General features: G+C 51.0%; 1 protein-coding gene across 1 annotated transcript in view; it reads right to left on the reverse strand.

The window, feature by feature from the left end:
• Positions 1–8912: 8912 nt before the first annotated feature.
• The window catches only part of LGALS12 (galectin 12), a 9241-nt gene continuing 675 nt past the window's right edge, over positions 8913–17478 (reverse strand). The window contains exons 2-9 of the mRNA XM_027856342.1: positions 15514–15602; positions 15046–15259; positions 14489–14608; positions 14044–14082; positions 13514–13540; positions 12828–12916; positions 10222–10372; positions 8913–9059 (exon numbers count right to left, since the gene is read on the reverse strand). Coding sequence (XP_027712143.1) covers positions 8913–9059; positions 10222–10372; positions 12828–12916; positions 13514–13540; positions 14044–14082; positions 14489–14608; positions 15046–15259; positions 15514–15554 — 828 coding nt within the window. The 5' untranslated portion in view covers positions 15555–15602. The remainder of the gene's footprint in view (positions 9060–10221; positions 10373–12827; positions 12917–13513; positions 13541–14043; positions 14083–14488; positions 14609–15045; positions 15260–15513; positions 15603–17478) is intronic.

Below are 17478 nucleotides of genomic sequence, written 5' to 3' on the forward strand. Positions count from 1 at the left end.
AAGGACCAGCAGTGGAGGGGCCTGGAAAAGTCTCCTGTAAGAGGCAGAAGTTGAGCTGAGTCCTGAAGGCAGTCTGGGAAGCCAAGCAGAGGAGGTTAGCATTCCAGGCAGAGGGGACAGCCAGTTCAAAGGCAGTGAGATGGGGGTGGAGTGTCACATATGGCTACAGTAAGCATCCAAGTGATTATGGGGGGTGGGAAGGGAGTAAAGTGCAAGGATACTGGCTGGGCCAGGTTTTCCAGGGCTTTAGGCATCAGAGAACTTTCTGTCTTACCCTGGTGCTAGGAGGAAACCAGTGGAATTTCTTCAGTAAGGGATGCTATGATCAAACCAAAGTCACTCTAGAAGCTGAATGGAGGGTAAGCTGGAAAGCTTCAAGGCAGAAGAAGTGATGAGAAGGTGATTTCCACTAATCCGGGTTTAAGGCAGTGAGGGCTGCACCCCATCCCCCCTCCAGTGGAGCACCAGGAGGGCAAGGACTGTTTTTGCCTTTCTTTGCATCTACAGCACTTAGCACAGTGTCTGGCACATAGTAGGCCCTTCATGAACACCTGTTCACTTGACTTAGCCTAGATGGAAGACATCGTGAAGGTAAAAATGAGATATAGCAACAGATTTTATATTGGGGTGAGAGTGAACAGTCAAAGATGGCAGTGAGGTTTTGGGGGTTCTGGTCCACTGACCATGGAGTAAAGAGGTGACCCTTGATGGACTACAGAGCTTGAGCTGGTCTGTATTCAGAAAAGCACTAGTTAGCCAGGGTGAGTTTCCCCAGGAGCAGGCTCCTTCTGGGCTTGCTGGCATCGGAGAAGAAGGATGAGCCGCTGAGGGCCTTGTGACAGGGGAGGGGTCTCTGCCTTTCTCTCAGCAGGAGCCGGCATGAACTGGCTGTCGCCTTTTTCTGTTAGGTACGTTCCTTCCTGCTTTTAGGTAGAGATTGGACATGGCAATGACCTTGTGAGCTTGGGTCAGGAGGGTGAGCCACTAAGATCCAGGAGCAGAATCCATGACAGACTGTCCAGCATCCAGAGCCTGAGGAAGGACCTTCCAGACCACACCTGGTGGTGGTAACTAGGACTATGATGAGGATGTGAACTCAGTGGGGCTATGAACTATTTATTTTATGAACCATGTAGAACGCAGCTTAAGTTTGAGCCCACTTCCCCCAGGGACTTACATCTTATGGGGCGAGTGCACCCCCATGTATGGAGGGAAAAGGTACTTATGTGACTGCTTTATCTTCAAAGTCAATATCCTTTTGGAAAAGATAATTGATGTTAATTGGTCAAAGGGAACTGGGGTGTTAATCACTGGTAGGTAATAGAATGGGAGCTGGAGACAGTAACATTAAAGAAAGCCATCCCATTGCCCCTAAGGGGTACCCCTAGAACCCACAGCTAGAAAGAGCTCTGGAAGAGGGAGTTCAGAGCAATCACTATATTTACTAGAGGCAGCATAATGTATTAAGAGAGCTGGCCCTGGGGCGGCTAGGTGGTGCAGTGGATAGAGCACCTGCCCTGGATTCAGGAGGACCTGAGTTCAAATCCGGCCTCAGACACATAACACTTACCAGATATGTGACCGCGGGCAAGTCACTTAACCCCTATTACCCAACCAAAAAAATACAAAAAACAAACCAGAAAAAAAAGAAAAAAAAAAGAGCTGGCCTTGAGTCAGGAAGACCTAGGTTCAAGGTCCTGCTTCTGATACATACTGGGTGTGTGAACCCCAGCAAGTCAAGAAACTTCTCAGTGCCCTAGGCCAGGGCTGGGGAACTGGGGGCCTCTAGGTCCTCAATGACTGAATCCAAACTTCACAGAATAAATCCCTTTAATAAAAGGATTTGTTTTGTAAAACTTGGACTCAGTCAAAAGGCCAAGGATCTAGAAGGTCACAGGTTTCCCATCCCTGCTGTAAACTAATCTAAGATTCTTAATTGAACAGATGGTAGAGGGAACTTACTTACTCAATGGGAGTTCCCTGAACCAATGAAATCATAAGTCTGATTCATTGTGTGTGTGTGTGTGTGTGTGTGTGTGTGTAGCACACGCACGCATCTTGTTTCTTTCCCTTTGAATATAAGCTCTTTGAGGGTAGGGATGGTTCCATTCTTGTCATTGTATCTTCAGTGTTTACCATAATTCCTGGCACACAGTAGATGCTTAATTAATGCTTGGGGTTTGAGTGGTTGACTTGGAATCATAGGCTCACAGGGCTTAGAAGTGACCTGGTTCTTAGATATCCTCTAATACAACTCCATCCTTTAAAAGGTTGGGAAACAGGTTCTGCAAAGGAGAAGTGATTTGCCCAGGAGGGTTACATTAAATAATAGAGGAGATTTAAAACCTTTTTTTTTTTTTAAACTTCAAATCCAATGTCTTTTTTCACCATGGTTGCCCTGTCGCACAGATTTCTAAACAGCAGAGCTTTGGTTCAAATCTCATTCATTTATTTTCCTTTCTGTCCTTGATCTGATTTAGGCCACTGTCTATTAACAGCCCAGAGAAATCAATTTAGTAGCAAAGTCAGCAGGATCTTGTCCTGAGAGCTGATTGGTGGCTTGGTGTAATCCACACCCTCCTTGTGAATTTAGGGTCTGGTTCTAATCCTACCCAAACCAAACCCATTACCCTGTCCCCTAAACTAGAGGTTTTTAATTTGGGGTTCATGAACTTTCAAAAAATACTTATTCAGTCAGGTGACTCTTTGTTACCCCATTTGAGGTTTTCTTGGCAAAGATACTGGAGTAGTTTGCCATTTCCTTCTCCAGTTCATTTTTCAGATGAGGAAACTGAGGCAAACAGGGTTAAGTGACATGCCCAGTGTTACACAGCTAGTAAATGTCTGAGGCTGGATTTGAATTCAGGACCACGAGGCTTTGTGACTCTAGGCCCATTCCTCTATCCGTTTCGCCACCTAGCTTCAGGGTTAGGTCCCTGTTGGTGGGAATGATGAATCCTGTGAAGTGGTTACATTATTCAAATTCAAAGTCTGTTTGCATTGGGCTGGAACCAGTGACCATGTTTCACATAATTATAACTTCAAATAGTGTGAATTCAAATATAAGCAACCGCTTCACGGGATTCATTATTTGTACTTACTGGGACCTAGCTATGTTTCAATACAATTCCTTTCCTTTGTAATCTTATGTATTTTATTTTGTACGCTTAAAAAACATTATTGGGAGAAGCCTTCATCACACTCTCAGCCAGAGGGGTCTGGGACAGAGAAAAGATTCCTCGCCCTAAACCACTGACTGCACGGGGAGCTTGCACACCAGGGCTGTGAATCTCTTTGGTGTTAGACAGTTTAAACTGTGCTGATCTCCATCTTTAATCCGGATTCTCCCCAGGCTCCAAGAATCCGCTCTCCTAGTTGAGACACCAATCCCAGGCCCCTGCGCCTCACCCGATAGCAGGGCAGCTGAGTGGGACATCTAAGGGGTGGGGTAGGGGTGTTTGGAGCTTGCAGCTGAGATGGTGATGAGCATCCGGGGCATCCTGGAAACATACTACCAACTGAGAAGCTGCTTCAGGAAAAGTGGCCAGTCCCCCCTCCCTTCGGTGAGGGATTCTTTGAGCAGCAGGCGGGAGTCTCCTACCTGGCGGGGAGGTGGAGAAGGTGCCCCACCTGGCTCCCCAGAGGTAGTGGTGTTGTTTGCCTTTCATTCTGGAAGAAGGTCATGACATCAGGGACGTGATGCCATGACATGCAAGTGACTGGATTTAAGTGAGGCAGAGCTGTGCAAAGTCACCAGCCTCACTTTATCTTCCGGAGCCATCTGGGTTCAATGGACTGGAGATCGCCCCATGCAGTGGGAGACCTCAGCCTTTTTAGGCTGAGGTCTTTAACGGGTCCCAGTTGCCTGAAGCAGCTCCCACTGAGTGATTAAGGCTAGGTAAGCCCCCAGAGTCATAGAGGAAGATGAAGCAGAGGGAAGGAAGCTTGTGAGCTCATGAGTGAACTCTGTAAGAACTGAGCGGGACGGGCCTGGGGGCCGAGGGAGAGTGTTTCCAGACATATCCAGAGTAAGGGAGCAAAAACTGAAAGGGACAGTTTGTGTGGGCAGTGAGATACTCGGAGCCTCAAAGGGACCCCTTCCCCGACTTCAGGCCTTTGTAGGGCCCCTGGATTAGAACTAGGTGGGGCCTTCACCCGGCACAAAGTAAGTGCTTAACAAATGCTTGTTGACTGACTGACAGACCTTAAAGTCCCTTGGTCCAGCTCTGTCATTTTACAGAGGATTGAGGCCCAGAAACAGAGGATGTGTGCCCCAGGTCACACAGTTAGTAAGTAGCAGAGCCAGAATCCAAACCCAGGCCCTCAGACTCCAGAGCCAGGGATTTCCTTGCTTGACTCCACTGTTGCTATGCAAATAAACAGAACCATGACTGAGGCAAGGCAGCCACATTTGGAGGGAGTTGAGAGCCCGGGGCTTCTCTTCCTCCTCTCCAGGGCATCGCTAAACTGAGGTTGTCTTAAAAAGTTGCTGGAGGGCGCATGTCATGATGCTCACCTTGGCAGCACAGGACTTTAGCGCCTCCCACTGGCTACTGATGGTTCTACAAGTGAGTTTGGCTCATGAGTGAGCCAGGGTTTCCCAGCGTGGGCCATGAGAGGGGTCCGCCTTTTAATAGGTAATGATAACTAGCACTTTTTTTTTGATCCTCACAGCAACCCCTGTCGGTGCTATTATTATACTCATTTTATAGACAAGGCAAACAGGGTTAAATGACTTGCCTAGGGTCACACAGCTAGTAAGTGTCTGAGGCCAAATTTGAACTCAGGTTTCCTGACTTCAAGCCTAACACTTGATTGATGCCTAGTGAGCCACCTAGCTACCCGGAGAGTCTGGGGTCCAGGGTTTAGGGGACCCAAGGGCCTAGAGGCTGGGACACATTTCCCTGGTGAGGCTCACTTCCTTTGGGGGGCATCCTTCATGTCTGCATTTCTCTAGCCTGGTGGAAATAGTGGAGTGTGTGTGTGTGTGTGTGTGCGCATGCGCGTGTGCACATATGTGTGCATGCATGTGCACACACAGTCATCTTGCCTCCCAGACCAGGGGTCAGCCATTGTGGCCATGACATGTCATGGAGAGAGGATTGGGGTGTTTCAGAATGGCAGGACATTCAAATCAGAGCCCGTCTCTGCCTTAACATCCCTGGCAAGTGGTCCTCACCCACCTCCCAAGGCGGCCATTCCTCTTTGGGACAGCTTTCCTCCAATCAAGCTTAAATCTGTCCCTTTGCAGCTCTCCCTGTCCTCCCCTCCTACCCCCCAACCTTCCTCCTCTGCTCCTGGTTTTACCCTCTGGGTCCAAAGGGAACTAGGCCAATTCTTGTCTCACGAGACTACCTTTCAGATATGTGGAGACCACTTTCAAGACTGTTCTTTTCCAGGCTAAACATGCCCGGTTCCTTCAACCTTTCCTCACAGAATATGGACTCAAGGTCCCTCGCCATCCTCTGGACCCTCTTCCAGACCCTCTTCAGCTTCTCAGTGGTCTCTCTTAAGCTTCAGTCCCTGAAATGGCGCATGGCACTCCAGATGTTGCCTGACCAGGACAGAAGACAGAGGGAATATCGCTTCCACGTTCCTGGTCTTATCCTTTCTCCCTTTCCCCATTTATATAATTATATTTAATAAAATATTTTATATTTATAGCTTTAAAAATGAAATCCTTTTTTTTTGTTCCCAACTAGCCTCTTTCCCCAGCTCCAGCTCATTCTGAGCATTCCCAACGACTTACTGGCCCTGGTTCCATCTTGTCGCCTTGGTCCCCGGCCCTTGCCTCATTGATTGGTATCTCTTCCCTCCACAATGGTAGCCGGTGGCCTGGATGGCCACTTGCACCCCCGGTAATCAGGGAGCTGGAGTTCTGACCGCATTCCATGGTTGCCAAGATGCAGCCCTGACTGGTCCTATTGGAGGCCAAGAGTAGGAAGCAGGGAAACTGCTCAGGGAGTGAATGCGGTAGGCAGTTGGAGCGGGGGTCTAGGCTTCCAAGGGGGTGGTAGAAAGTTCAAGGCTCCTTAGACCAAGACTTGTGGATGGAAAAGGAGATGGGAGACTCGGAGCTCAAAGAGGCTGAATTGTTCCCGGGGAACAGGAAGCTGGACCACGGTAAGGAAGAACAGAGAGGGAAGGCCTCACCTAGGCCTCCACTCAAGGAAAGCCCCAGAAAGGAGGAAAGGAAGGAACAGAAGGAAGGAAGGAGAGAATGAAGGGCAGTGGCAAGGAGGGCTCAGAGCCCAAGCAATTGGAGTCTGCTGCTGCCTCTTATTAACTACGAGGTGCTGGGCAAGTCACTCCCCCTCTCTGGGTGGTAGTGCCCCCTCTGCAGAATGCAGGGTTTGGACCAAATGGTCGGTTGGGCCCGATGATCTCTTTCTAAATCCTGCCACCCCATATTCAGGAAACATAAAGGCGGGGTAGAGGAAGACACTCTCCAGTGTGGTCACGGCCCCAGCGGCGGGAGAGGCGGCTGCTTACGGCTGGGGACGAGGGAACAGGGCTGGGCACATCCTTTCCATTGTCCCAGTGAGGACAGGCCCTGGCTTAGGTGCCTGCTTCTCCTGCTCGATTAGGGTGATGGCGAAGACCTCAGTCTACATTGTGATTTTTTTTGTTGTTGTCAAACATCTCGCTTTGGACAATTCTCCTGCCCCTGGCATTTTGGAAGGAGTGCTGGACTAGATTCAGGATTCAGATCCTGGCTTGGGCACCTAACAGGTGTCCGGCCTTGAGTGATTTCTGGGGAAGGAAACCTTCGGTTTTCTCATCTGCAAAATGGGGATAATGGATAACTCACACTGCTCTTGGCTGTTCAGAGGAAAACGACTTTGAAAACCTTTCAAGAATGATAGCATGTACTCTTTTAAAAAATCATTTTTGTTGGTGTTGAATCATTTCAGTCCTGTCTGACTCTTTGTGACCCCATTTGGGGTTTTCTTGGCAAAGACGCTGGGGTGGTTTGCCATTTCCTTTTCCAGCTCATTTTACAGATGAGGAAACTGAGGCAAACATGGTTAAGGGACTTGCCCAGGGTCACACAGCTAGGAAGCGTCTGAGGCCGGATTTAAACTCAGAAAGATGAGTCTTCCTGACTTCAGGCCCGTGCTCTCTCCACTGCACCACCTGAACAATTAGATAAAATGAGTCTAATGCTGTGCTTGTGTCTGAAGGTACCGGTTGGTCTCTGTCTTTGTGGTTTGCCATTTAACAAAAAGGGTCATAGGATTATCGATTTAGACCAGAAGGGACCTTAGAGGCCATTAGATCCAACCTTTTCCCTTGACAGATGAGGAAACTGAGGCACACACCTGGTTTGTTTGGACTTGAATCATTTGTCCACTGTCATTGCCCTGAGTGTTGTGGCTGTCCAGTGTGGGACATTCCCCCTTTTCTAACCTGATGCCCTCCCTCTCCCCCACAGACCCACCTCCCATGTCCAGGGATCAAATCAAGTCAGTGGTGAAGTCCGTGGAGATGCTGCTGGCCGAGGCGGAGCAAATCCGGAATCGCTGTAAGCAGCAGAACGCAGACTCCCGCGTAATGATGGAGGAGCTGCGTCAGGAGAACTACGAGATGGTGCAGCGCTACCAGCAGGCTGAGCACGAGATGGAGGAGGTGAAGAAGGCCCTGGGAGAGCTCATGGAAGCCAAGGCGTCTTTCGATGCCCACCAGAGCCAGCTTCGAGAGGCAGTTGAACAGGCGCTGTGAGGGGTCGCGGTGATGGTGTGGAGCCCGCGCTTCCATGGGGCAGAGAGGGGCCTGTCTCTGGCCCCTGGCCCAGCTAATCCCGCCTGCCCACTCACTGGCCTTGGTTAAGAGTGGCAGAACAAACCTTCACATAGAGCCATTAAACCACATTCATAAGGAAACTGCCTTTGTTCTGTGAGCCGTAGCCCTGAGAAGCAGCTCCCCAGCCACATCAGGGAGGTGGGGTGCTTAGGACGTAGATTTAGAACTGAAGGGACCTTAGTGGATACTCCTCATCTAACTTTCTTAATTTTACAGATGAGGAGACTGGGGCTGAGTAAGGCAAATAAGGGTCTCCGGCAGGATTTGAGCCTGTGTCTTCTTGACTCCGAGACTGGCACTCTACTGGATGGACAGGAGTAGCCCCACAGCTGGGGGTGGGGGGGAGGGGGCAGTCTCCTCTCCAAGGAGCGGGGAGTCTTCTGAAGACCCCTTCAGTGGAGGAGAGAGACGCCCAGAGGTTTCTGTATCCTGACCACCCTGGGGAAGAACCGGGCCCCCGAGGTTTGGGAGCATGTCCAAGGTCACTCAGTCTGTGGGAAGGGTTTAGTGGACCCCAGTCTAGACCAGCAAAGAGCGCGGTCATGGCAGCTCAAAAAACCCCACCAAAAACCAGTGAGATTTTAGGAAGCATTAGGAGGGCAGAACACCCAGAGTGAGGTCAAGTCAAGCTTTTATTAAGTACCTACTATGTGCCAGGCACTGTACTGAGAGCTGCTGGGATACAGAGAAAGACAAACACAGGGTTGCATCTCCTATCACTAACCTCTGTTAGGTCCCCCTGTGTCCTGCCCTGGTTCAGATCACACATGGAGTACTACATTCTGTCTGTGCCTTAGGCCTGGCAGGGCCTAACCCCACAAGGTTTAAAGGTTACCTTCTCCCTTCCACTCTGAAAAACAAATGCCGGTTCTCCCCCTACCTACCGGATTAGCGTGCATCCCTGGCTAAGTGTGAGCCAGCCCAAGATCTCTGTTAGTTTGATCAGGGACCCCCTAGGGTGAGAGGGTAGGCACCCCTGCACCTCTGAGCCAGCTGGGGAATGAAGCCAATGTGAGATTCAGGAATCAGATGGGGCAGTTGACAGAGGCCCAGGCTCCCAATGGACGGGCCCTGGGGTGGCCTAGGGCCAGGGATGCTCCCGTGGGCCTCTAGCACCACACGCAGTAGAGCTCCACGCTGCCGCTGATCCGAATCTCCCGGAGCTGCCCGAGGGCCCGCTGCCCCAGGCTGGCTGCCCCCGCTGCGTTCCCATTCAGGGCCATCTTGAGGCCATTGTCCCTGCACAGGAGCAGGATCTAGGGAACAAAGATGGAGACTCTTGGGCTTGCTTCGGAAGCTGAGAGGGAGAGCGTCCTGGACCCTGGGAGCTAGCGCGTGGGACGGGCCAGCTGGGACTGAGGCATCTGAGGCTCTGGGGCTGGATGGGGCTTCCCAAGCTACCTGGTCTAGCCTCCTCATCTCATCTGTGAATAGACCAAGGCAGGAAGTTAAGTGATTCGCCCCACACCAGGCAAGTTCAGGGTCGGAATTCAAACCTGGATCGCCCGACTCACATTCTGGCTTTCTTCCACTTGGCCACATTTGTAATGATGAGCTAGTAGAGAGGTCTCAGATCTCCTACTGTGCTGGTATGGCTATGCCCTTCACCCATGCTGATAGCAGCCCTCCCTCTTCTAACTCAGACGGTTTTGGAGGATTGTTGTGGCTGAAAAACTTTTCCTCCTGTGACACCCATGGGGACATGTCCCTCTCCAAATGGAGCTGGGCTGGTCTTCAGGCAACAGGTATGCAGCCCAAGCCTGGACTCAGTCTTTTCAGTTCATTTCATTGGCATGGCCTTTGAGAACCCAACCCAGCTTCCTGACACCAGGAAGCATCAGCAGGAGGCATTAGGATAGATGTTTTTCTTTTTGAACAGGACTAGTGATTTCTTTGGTACTGGGAACTCCAGGTGAGGAAGGGGTGGGAAATCCTTCTCCCAAGCCAGGGCCACACCTAGCTGGCAGCTTCCAGCCTTAGGGAGTTGCCCAGGGCACAGAGATGTTAAGTCCATTGCCCAGGATCAATATAACCAAGTAATGTGTCAGAGTCCGTGCGACTTGAACCTAGGTCTTCCTGACTCTGAGGAAAGTTCTCTCTCCGCTGTCCAAAGCTAACTGTATTTATTTCCTCTTAGTGTTACGACTACATTAATAGGACGGAGAATAGACGAGCCCTCCCTAGCCCTGCCTGTTTCACCAAAACCTCTATGAGCTTCGGTGAGAGACTTCCTTTCTCCACGTCCCCATCGATGAAATGAGGCTGTAGGAGGAGATGCCGGCAGTGCTACTCCTCTCCTCATGCCCCACTCCCCCGCATCCCCCCACCCATCCTTAGAGACTAACGTTTGGGGGCGAGTTTAGGAAAACCGAGCGCCTTTCGAGGGTCCCAGCAGCCCCTGCCTCTTCAATGCCTCACCTCGAAGAAGCGCTGTGGGTGAAAGATGAAAGGGGACGAGATGGGCTCCTTCCGGCCCCACGGGGAGATCCAAGCCAACGTCCTATTCCTAAAGCAGACCTCGAGCGTCAAGGCGGGGTGGGTGGAATCGTCCCGCAGGCTCAGTGTGAATCTGGACCACAGAAGAGGGAGGAAAAGGCAGGGAGACGGGGAAAGGGCACGCTTGGCTAAATCCCTGGAATGGATTCCGGGGATCTGATGGGCGGATTCTTGCCTATCCAAGAGCTTTTGGGGCTGGTAGAACTGGTCCTATCAGAATGTGGAGATGTTAGCGGCTCCCCCTAAGCCCCGGGGCTCCCTCCTCCAGTCTTTTCAGCCAGGACCATGCACAGAGGGCATGATGTCTACACCACACACCACGAGGTAGGTTCTTTAGAGGGAGAAGAGACTTCAGAAGCCAACCCTTTCGTTAAATTGAGAAAAAGAGCCCTCGAAAGGACATGCCCAAGGTCACACAGGTATTAAGTGGCAAAATGAGCGTCAAATCTGGCGCTCTATCCACGGCAGACACTGATTTAAGTAGCAACAGTTGGCTAAAGAGGCTAAGACCTCCCATTACTCCCAACTACTCTCCTTCCCACCCGAAGAAGGGAGGAAAAAGATCTCATCCACTTTAGGCACAAAAGCGTTAATCTCTCCCAGCCTTTGGAATCTGTGTGTCTGATTGCATGCCTTGGCACAGTCTGGGGCATTCTGTCCTGTGCCAGCTGGGGCTAACAAGAAATAGGGCATGGGGAAAGGGACTGGAATTTGGTTTCTTAAGGCAAAAGGGGTCCAGTTAAAGAGCCAGAGGTCCTGAGATTCACATTCGGACTCTGTCACTTCCTATCTGTGTGACCTTGAGTAAGTCACTTCCTTCTCCGAGCCTCAGTTTCCTCCTCTATAGTATGAGGGCTTTAAACGGGGTGGGCTCCACGGTCCCATCAGATCCTATGAATGGCACCTTGGGGCACGTTCCTTCCCTGCTTCTCACTAGGTTGGTTTCTCCATGCAAAATAAGGTGGGGTGGATGAGAGGATCTCTAAGGTTCCCCCTTGACCTTAGAGTCCTTCATGGGACTCAGGAACTTTTGGAGCAACTGCTCCTTAGGGAGACCAGAGAGGCATTGGAGGCCACGGGAGGGGGAAGGTGGAACAGCAAATAGAAACAGAATGCCCTGCCCTCCTCACTGGAGGGCAGCTAGGCGGTGAAGTGCTAGGATTGGACTCAGGAAGACCTGAATTCCAATTCTGCCTCAGCTGTGTGATGCTGGGCAGGGCCCTTAGCCCCTCTCCCCTGAGCCTCAGTGTTGTCATCTATAAAATGGGGATAATAGCAACCACCTGACAGAGTTGTCGGGAGGATCACATGAGACAGAGTATCCAAAGCATTGTAGGAATGATAGCTATAATAATGATGATTATTGGAGAATCCCTAACATAATTTTTCATTTAATGATGATGATGATGATATGTTCTTTCTCTCTGCCTCCCTTGGTTCTTTTGTATGGGATGTAGGGCAGATAGCTGAGGCACAAGCTAAGGCTCATAGGATCATAGATTTGACCTTGGAAGGGACCTCGTGGTCTACCCCCCCCCCCCCCCCCCTTGACAGGGATGATGTGACTTGACCAAGGTCACACAGGCAGGATGTTCTGCAGATGGAATTTGAACTTGGGGCTTTTGACTCCAGAGGTAGCATGCCTTTTACTATACCACCAGGTGGGGAGAGCATGGGGCAGATGTTGGTGCTTGGGCTGACTTCCAAGGTCATCCCCTGATGGGACATCGGTGACCCTCTCAGGAGTGGGGGTGGCCTCCCATCTCAGCCCCTAGTAGCCAGGCTTCAAGGGACAAACAGAGTCAGACCAGGTCCATAACAGAAGTCTTCTCGGCTTGATTCCCCTGGCCTGGCCCAGGGTCACCTCTGAGCGGAGATGACAAAGAACAGGGACCGGATAACAGTCCCCCTGTGTGTTCTCCTGCCGAGGGCCAGGAGGTGAGGGTGTTGGATAAAGTTTGAGAGTATGGGGGTTTGGAAGAAAGGAAAGGGGATTGGGCAAAGCATCTCGATGACCTTCCTGTCAAAGAAGCTACGGTGCTCAGCCTTTCAGGGCCAGGCTGCTTGGTCTGGGCCCCAAGAGAGGTGACTGGCTGCCTGCGTTGATACCCACCGAGCCTGGAAGTATGGGGACCCTGGCTGTGAGAGCCGTGGAAGGAGTGCTGGCCTTGGGGCCAGGGGAGACCTGGGTTCACATCCTCTGTGTGACCCTGGGCTTGTCACACCTCACTTTCCTCATCTCTAAAATCGGTAGAATCCTAGCTTCTGCTTCAGAGTCGGTCATTAGCATCATTGTCCTTGGCTCATAGAGTGCCTTCAGGGGGAGGCACTGGGGGGTGATTGGCTCCTTGCTCCCTCCAGCTCTGAAGTTTGAGGTTTCCCCTGACTTCTGTCCTGTAGCTGGCTGCACCGCTCTTCGGGGATGAACACTTGTCTACCTCTACCCTGGTCACCAAGCTCCGTACAGGGAACTCACTCCCTCTCTTCCCCCTTGGACCACTCACTTCCTCCATCCTGCCAGTACCTACTTCTGAGGGTTGGGACAGACAAGGCCCCGCACCACGATGACCTGTCCTGGCCACAGGCCCCTGGGAAGAGGCCAAGTGCAAGGAACTGCCTGAAAAGACAAGGGAGAGTTATGGAGATCCCAGGAGACCGTGGTTCAGAGAGGGCCCCCCAGGAGAAGAGGCTGACCCAAGGGGAAACAGGTGACTCACCTCCAAGGATGCCCTCCCCCACTCCATTCAAGCCCACAGCTTCTTACTGAACACTCCCCACCCACAAATCCCCCAGGCAACAGCAAGAAAGACAGCTTCAGGTCGTGGGTCCTCAAGCCCAGAAAAGATTACAGGGACAAAACCAGGGCTGTCTGCCCCCGGGGCCATGTTTCCAGAAAACCTCCTGGACCCTCACCCCTCTGAATTCAGCGCATATTTATAAGTGCAGGGCACCATGCCTCGTGCTGAGATTATGGGGAAAAAAAGTAGTCCCTGCCCTCAGGGAGCTTCCAGTCTCATCAGGCCCTCCTGCACAGCTGCACCTGCAGCAGCCAGCTTCTTGCCAAGAAAGGGGAGGAGTCCGGGAAGAAGCTTAGGTCTTCCCCTTAAACTTTAACCCATGTGGAAGTCTTCTCAGCCTCGAACCCCCCTGCCCCCAGCCATCGGACTCCCCAGGAATAGCGGGTTCCCCAAAATAGGAGGAAAGTCTCACTCACCAGTCTGGAGCTTTTCAGCAAAAAAGGCTGTTAAGGGAAAAGGAGTTGGTGAGAGCGTTGTCTCCCTCATCTGACCAGCATCCCTCCCCTCCCCTCCCCCAATGCCTCCAGCCTCGTGGTGAGCTCCTCTGGGTGCCTGGTCTGGACTCATCTAGGCTCCCCAGGTCTTCTCCACTGGGCCAAGGAGAAGGGACTTTGGTGCAGAAAAGGCAAAGTTCAAGACCAGGAGTGGGGGGGGGGGAGGGGCAGGGAGTCAAAGCCTGCCTGACCCTGGGCCTGGGAAAGTCCCCTCGGACCTCAGCTGTAAGAGAAAGGGCACCCTTGGACTTGTGCAAGCTGAGAATGGGAATGGGTGGGAAGGAGGGAGGGGCATTTGCCACCCTTTGCACACAGTAACCTCCCCCCTCCCCCCCAGACTCAGGTCCCTCCCCACCCTGGAGGAGAGGGAACAGCTCAGGGGGCCAAAGGAGCACAGCCAGCTGCTCAAGGCTGACGCCTCGGCAGAGCTGGGAAGTCCCCTTTATACTCACATGTCCAGCTGGGTACTCTGTTCCACCCTCCACAAAGGGCTGTCCATAGAAAGACAAGGGCGGGGGGGCTGTGGCCAGCAAACATCCCTAAGTGGCCACTTCAGAGAATCTAGGGGCTTTCCCCACATACTGGGGCCTTATACTGCCCAGGGACACTATTTGCTACCTGGAACAAAGAGGGGTCTTGTCTTTTTCCTTTGTGCCCACAGGGCCTGTCAATGCCCAAAAAGCCATCTGCTCCACCTAGGTAAGAGCTCACAGCTTTCCCTTCCCAGTCCCTTCTCTCCTCTGTAGATCATCCCGTGCCTCTGTAATTGTATCAAAGGCTTGTCTCTTCTCTCCCTGAATACCTCTCAGCTAGAACCAGAAAGCCCCGGCCTGCCCACCCAGGTCTGTAGGACAGACAGTCCCGCTGTCCCCAGCCTGGGTTCCCAGAGGTAGTTACATTGCTATTCAGGAATCCGACGGCTTTCACAAAAATATGGCCGTAGATGCCCAGGGTGTCCACTCTCGACAGTGGGAGTCGGTAGGGATAGTGGAGGAAGTGTCGGCCATTCACGCTCACCTGGACAGAAAAATGGCCCAAGCTCTCTCTACCTCCTGCCAGCTCCCACCCATTTCTTTACTTGTAGGCGGAGGAATGAGCTGATCAGGGACTGCTGGTCTTTTGGGAAGGATCTTAACTCAATGGCAAGTGCTGGCTATTGAAGAATTCCCCCTCACCCCTCCCTTAGTCTAGGCTGGCCTTCCTCCTCTTCTCATTCTCGTTCTCCTTCTCCTTTTTTTCTAGACATCCTGGGCTCCTTTCCCTTCCCCCTTTCCTCTTTCTCCCTCCCTCCCTCTTCCCTCCTCCTCTTTTTTCTCCTTTGCTTTTTCCCCTTCTTTTATCTCTGTTCTCTTCTTCTCTCTCTCCTTCCCTCCTCTTCCTCCTCTTTTTTGCCTCTCCCTCCCAGACTGAGGACAGCCCAGGGCTCTCTACTGCCTATTTCACCTATTTATTACCTTTACATCCTCATTTCCAAAGAGGAAGAGGATCAGGAAACCGTCCCCTTTGCCCAGGGCCAGCTCAGGCCAGCGCGCCTCCCGCTGCCATCGCCCCCGGTGCAGGGTGTTGCAGATGACATGGGGCTTAGTGGTGTAGAATCGAGGGTTAAAATGAATGGCTATATCTGGCCGGGGCTGCAGGGTGCAGCCACACTGGAAATCGATCTGAAACCTGGCGGGGCCAGGGTAGTGAGGATGGGAGATGCTGACTAGCCCAGATGCCCTGGAGCCCTCAGAGCCTTGACTCGAGGGTAACAGGACAGACAACGGGCAGCACCCAAGCACTTCTGAAATCAGGCCAAGCAGTTATTGTTCTGGGTCCTATGGAGCAAAGCAAGTAACCGCTTCCCCTTCCCATCGTTACCTTCTGGGGGGTTGCTGAGGATGATGGAGCCCTCTAGATACCAGGAACTTGAGCCCCCTTACCTCTGAGCATCAGGTGGCACCACGCCCTGGACCATGACCATCTTCCCAGCATGAAGGCCACCAAAGATTGTTGTGACATAGGGGATTACCTGAAGCAGCCAGGGAAACAAAGGCATGAGCTAGGTGATGAGATTAGGCAGGGTACCCACCCTAGAGACTGGGAAGACTAGAGAGAGACACTCTGAAGTAGGTTTGTTTTAAAGCCAATGTGATGTAATCAAAAGAGAGTGGGACATGAGATCAAGAAGAGATGTGGCCTTGAACTTTCCCTCTACCACAAACTAGTTGTATGACCATGGGCAAGTCTAAATGACTTCTCTGACCCTCAGGATCCTCTTCTATCAGTTGGGCAGAGGAGTGTTATTACCTCGCTCATGGGGATGGTATGGGATGGGGTTTGAGGCTCAAAGAGAGCCTTAATATGAAGAGCTTTGCAGCTTTAACGCACTGTGAAGTGCTGAATGTTGTCATTGCTGTTGGTGGAGGGCATTCCTGATTTTGGAAAAATCAAAGTCCTTATATGAAAAAAAAAAAAGGATTCTTCTTCTGAATTTTTGTTTCCTTCCTCACCCAACCTCCAGGGTGAGGTCAAAGTGCATCATGTGTACTGGGATACCATGGTTCAGGAGGCCCACTTTATAGGGACAATGTGTGCAGAGAAGGCTCTCTCTCTAGAGATATCAGAGAAACACATCTCTTTTTTTTAAAAAAATAAACTCTTTTTTTTTTTAATTTTTAGGCAATTGGGGTTAAATGACTTGCCCAGGGTCACACAGCTAGTAAGTGACAAGTGTTTGGTCTGAGGCCGGATTTGAACTCAGGTCCTCCTGACTTTAGGGCCGGTTCTCTATCCACTGTGCCATCTAGCTGCCCCAACACATTTCTTTTTTGATATTGCCCAGGTGCCTCCTGAGAATGATGCCAGCTTAAATATCTAGCAAGATGTCCAGCTTATAAGAGCACTGGCAGGAAGGGGGCAGCCTGTTTCATCATGAATTGGAATTGTTGATGGTTATTTTATAGATCAGGGTTCTTGAGTCTTTCCAAATCTAATAAAGATTTATTAAATAATGCACACAGGGCTTTGTGCAGGGGAAGAAACAAAGTTCAGAGACGACACCATCTCTACCTTGGAGGAATGGAACCAGCCCACAAGTATACTGTTCCACCATGCTTCAAGGGCTAGCCACCACTTTCCTTACACAGATTGTAGGAGGGAGTGACCCATTTTACAGATGAAGAAACTCTGCATTGCGAGTCTAAATTACTCAGTCAGGATCCCACAGATCATGGGATCTTTCTGAGGACATGGCCAATAGGGCAACTGATTTACTTCATTATTCACATTTATCCCAAGGGGGTTTAGTTCCCTGTCTCTCTGTCTCTGTCTCTGTCTCTCTGTTTCTTTCTTCTAATTCTGAGGATGGGAGAGAAAAATAGTTTTTTTTTCTTATTTCAGAAAATCAAATATAATTAAAAATAAATATTTGTTTAATTGGATTTTCTTATGTATCAATTTTGTATTTGTCGCTTGCTTCTACGACTCTAGAGTGTAAACTCCTTGAGGGCAGGGATTGTTGTATTGGCTTTGTCTTCTCAGTGCCTAGGGCATGGAAGGTATATAGGAGCTAATAGATAGTATTTAGACAGAGAGAGGGAGAGACATAGATGTACATGTATATGCATGTATGCAAATAGACACGTGCACGTATGTCTGTATGGCTGTACATGTCCAGGCTGCCTAGTTAGTCACCCCCTCCTGGCTCTTAATGAACCAAAATTCCAGGGAGGAGGCAAAGAACTAACTGGAGTCTTGGGGTTTTACTAGCTCTCATTATACACCTCCCTCTCTCTCCCTCCCTCCCTCTCCCTCCCTCTCTCTCTCTCTCTCTCTCTCCCTCCTTCTCTCTCCTCTCTCTCTCTCTCCTCCCTCTCTCCCTCCCTCTCTCTCTCTCTCCCTCCCTC

Source organism: Vombatus ursinus, unplaced genomic scaffold, assembly GCF_900497805.2.
Source record: "Vombatus ursinus unplaced genomic scaffold, bare-nosed wombat genome assembly UNPS02011369.1, whole genome shotgun sequence".
Classification (NCBI taxonomy): domain Eukaryota; kingdom Metazoa; phylum Chordata; class Mammalia; order Diprotodontia; family Vombatidae; genus Vombatus; species Vombatus ursinus.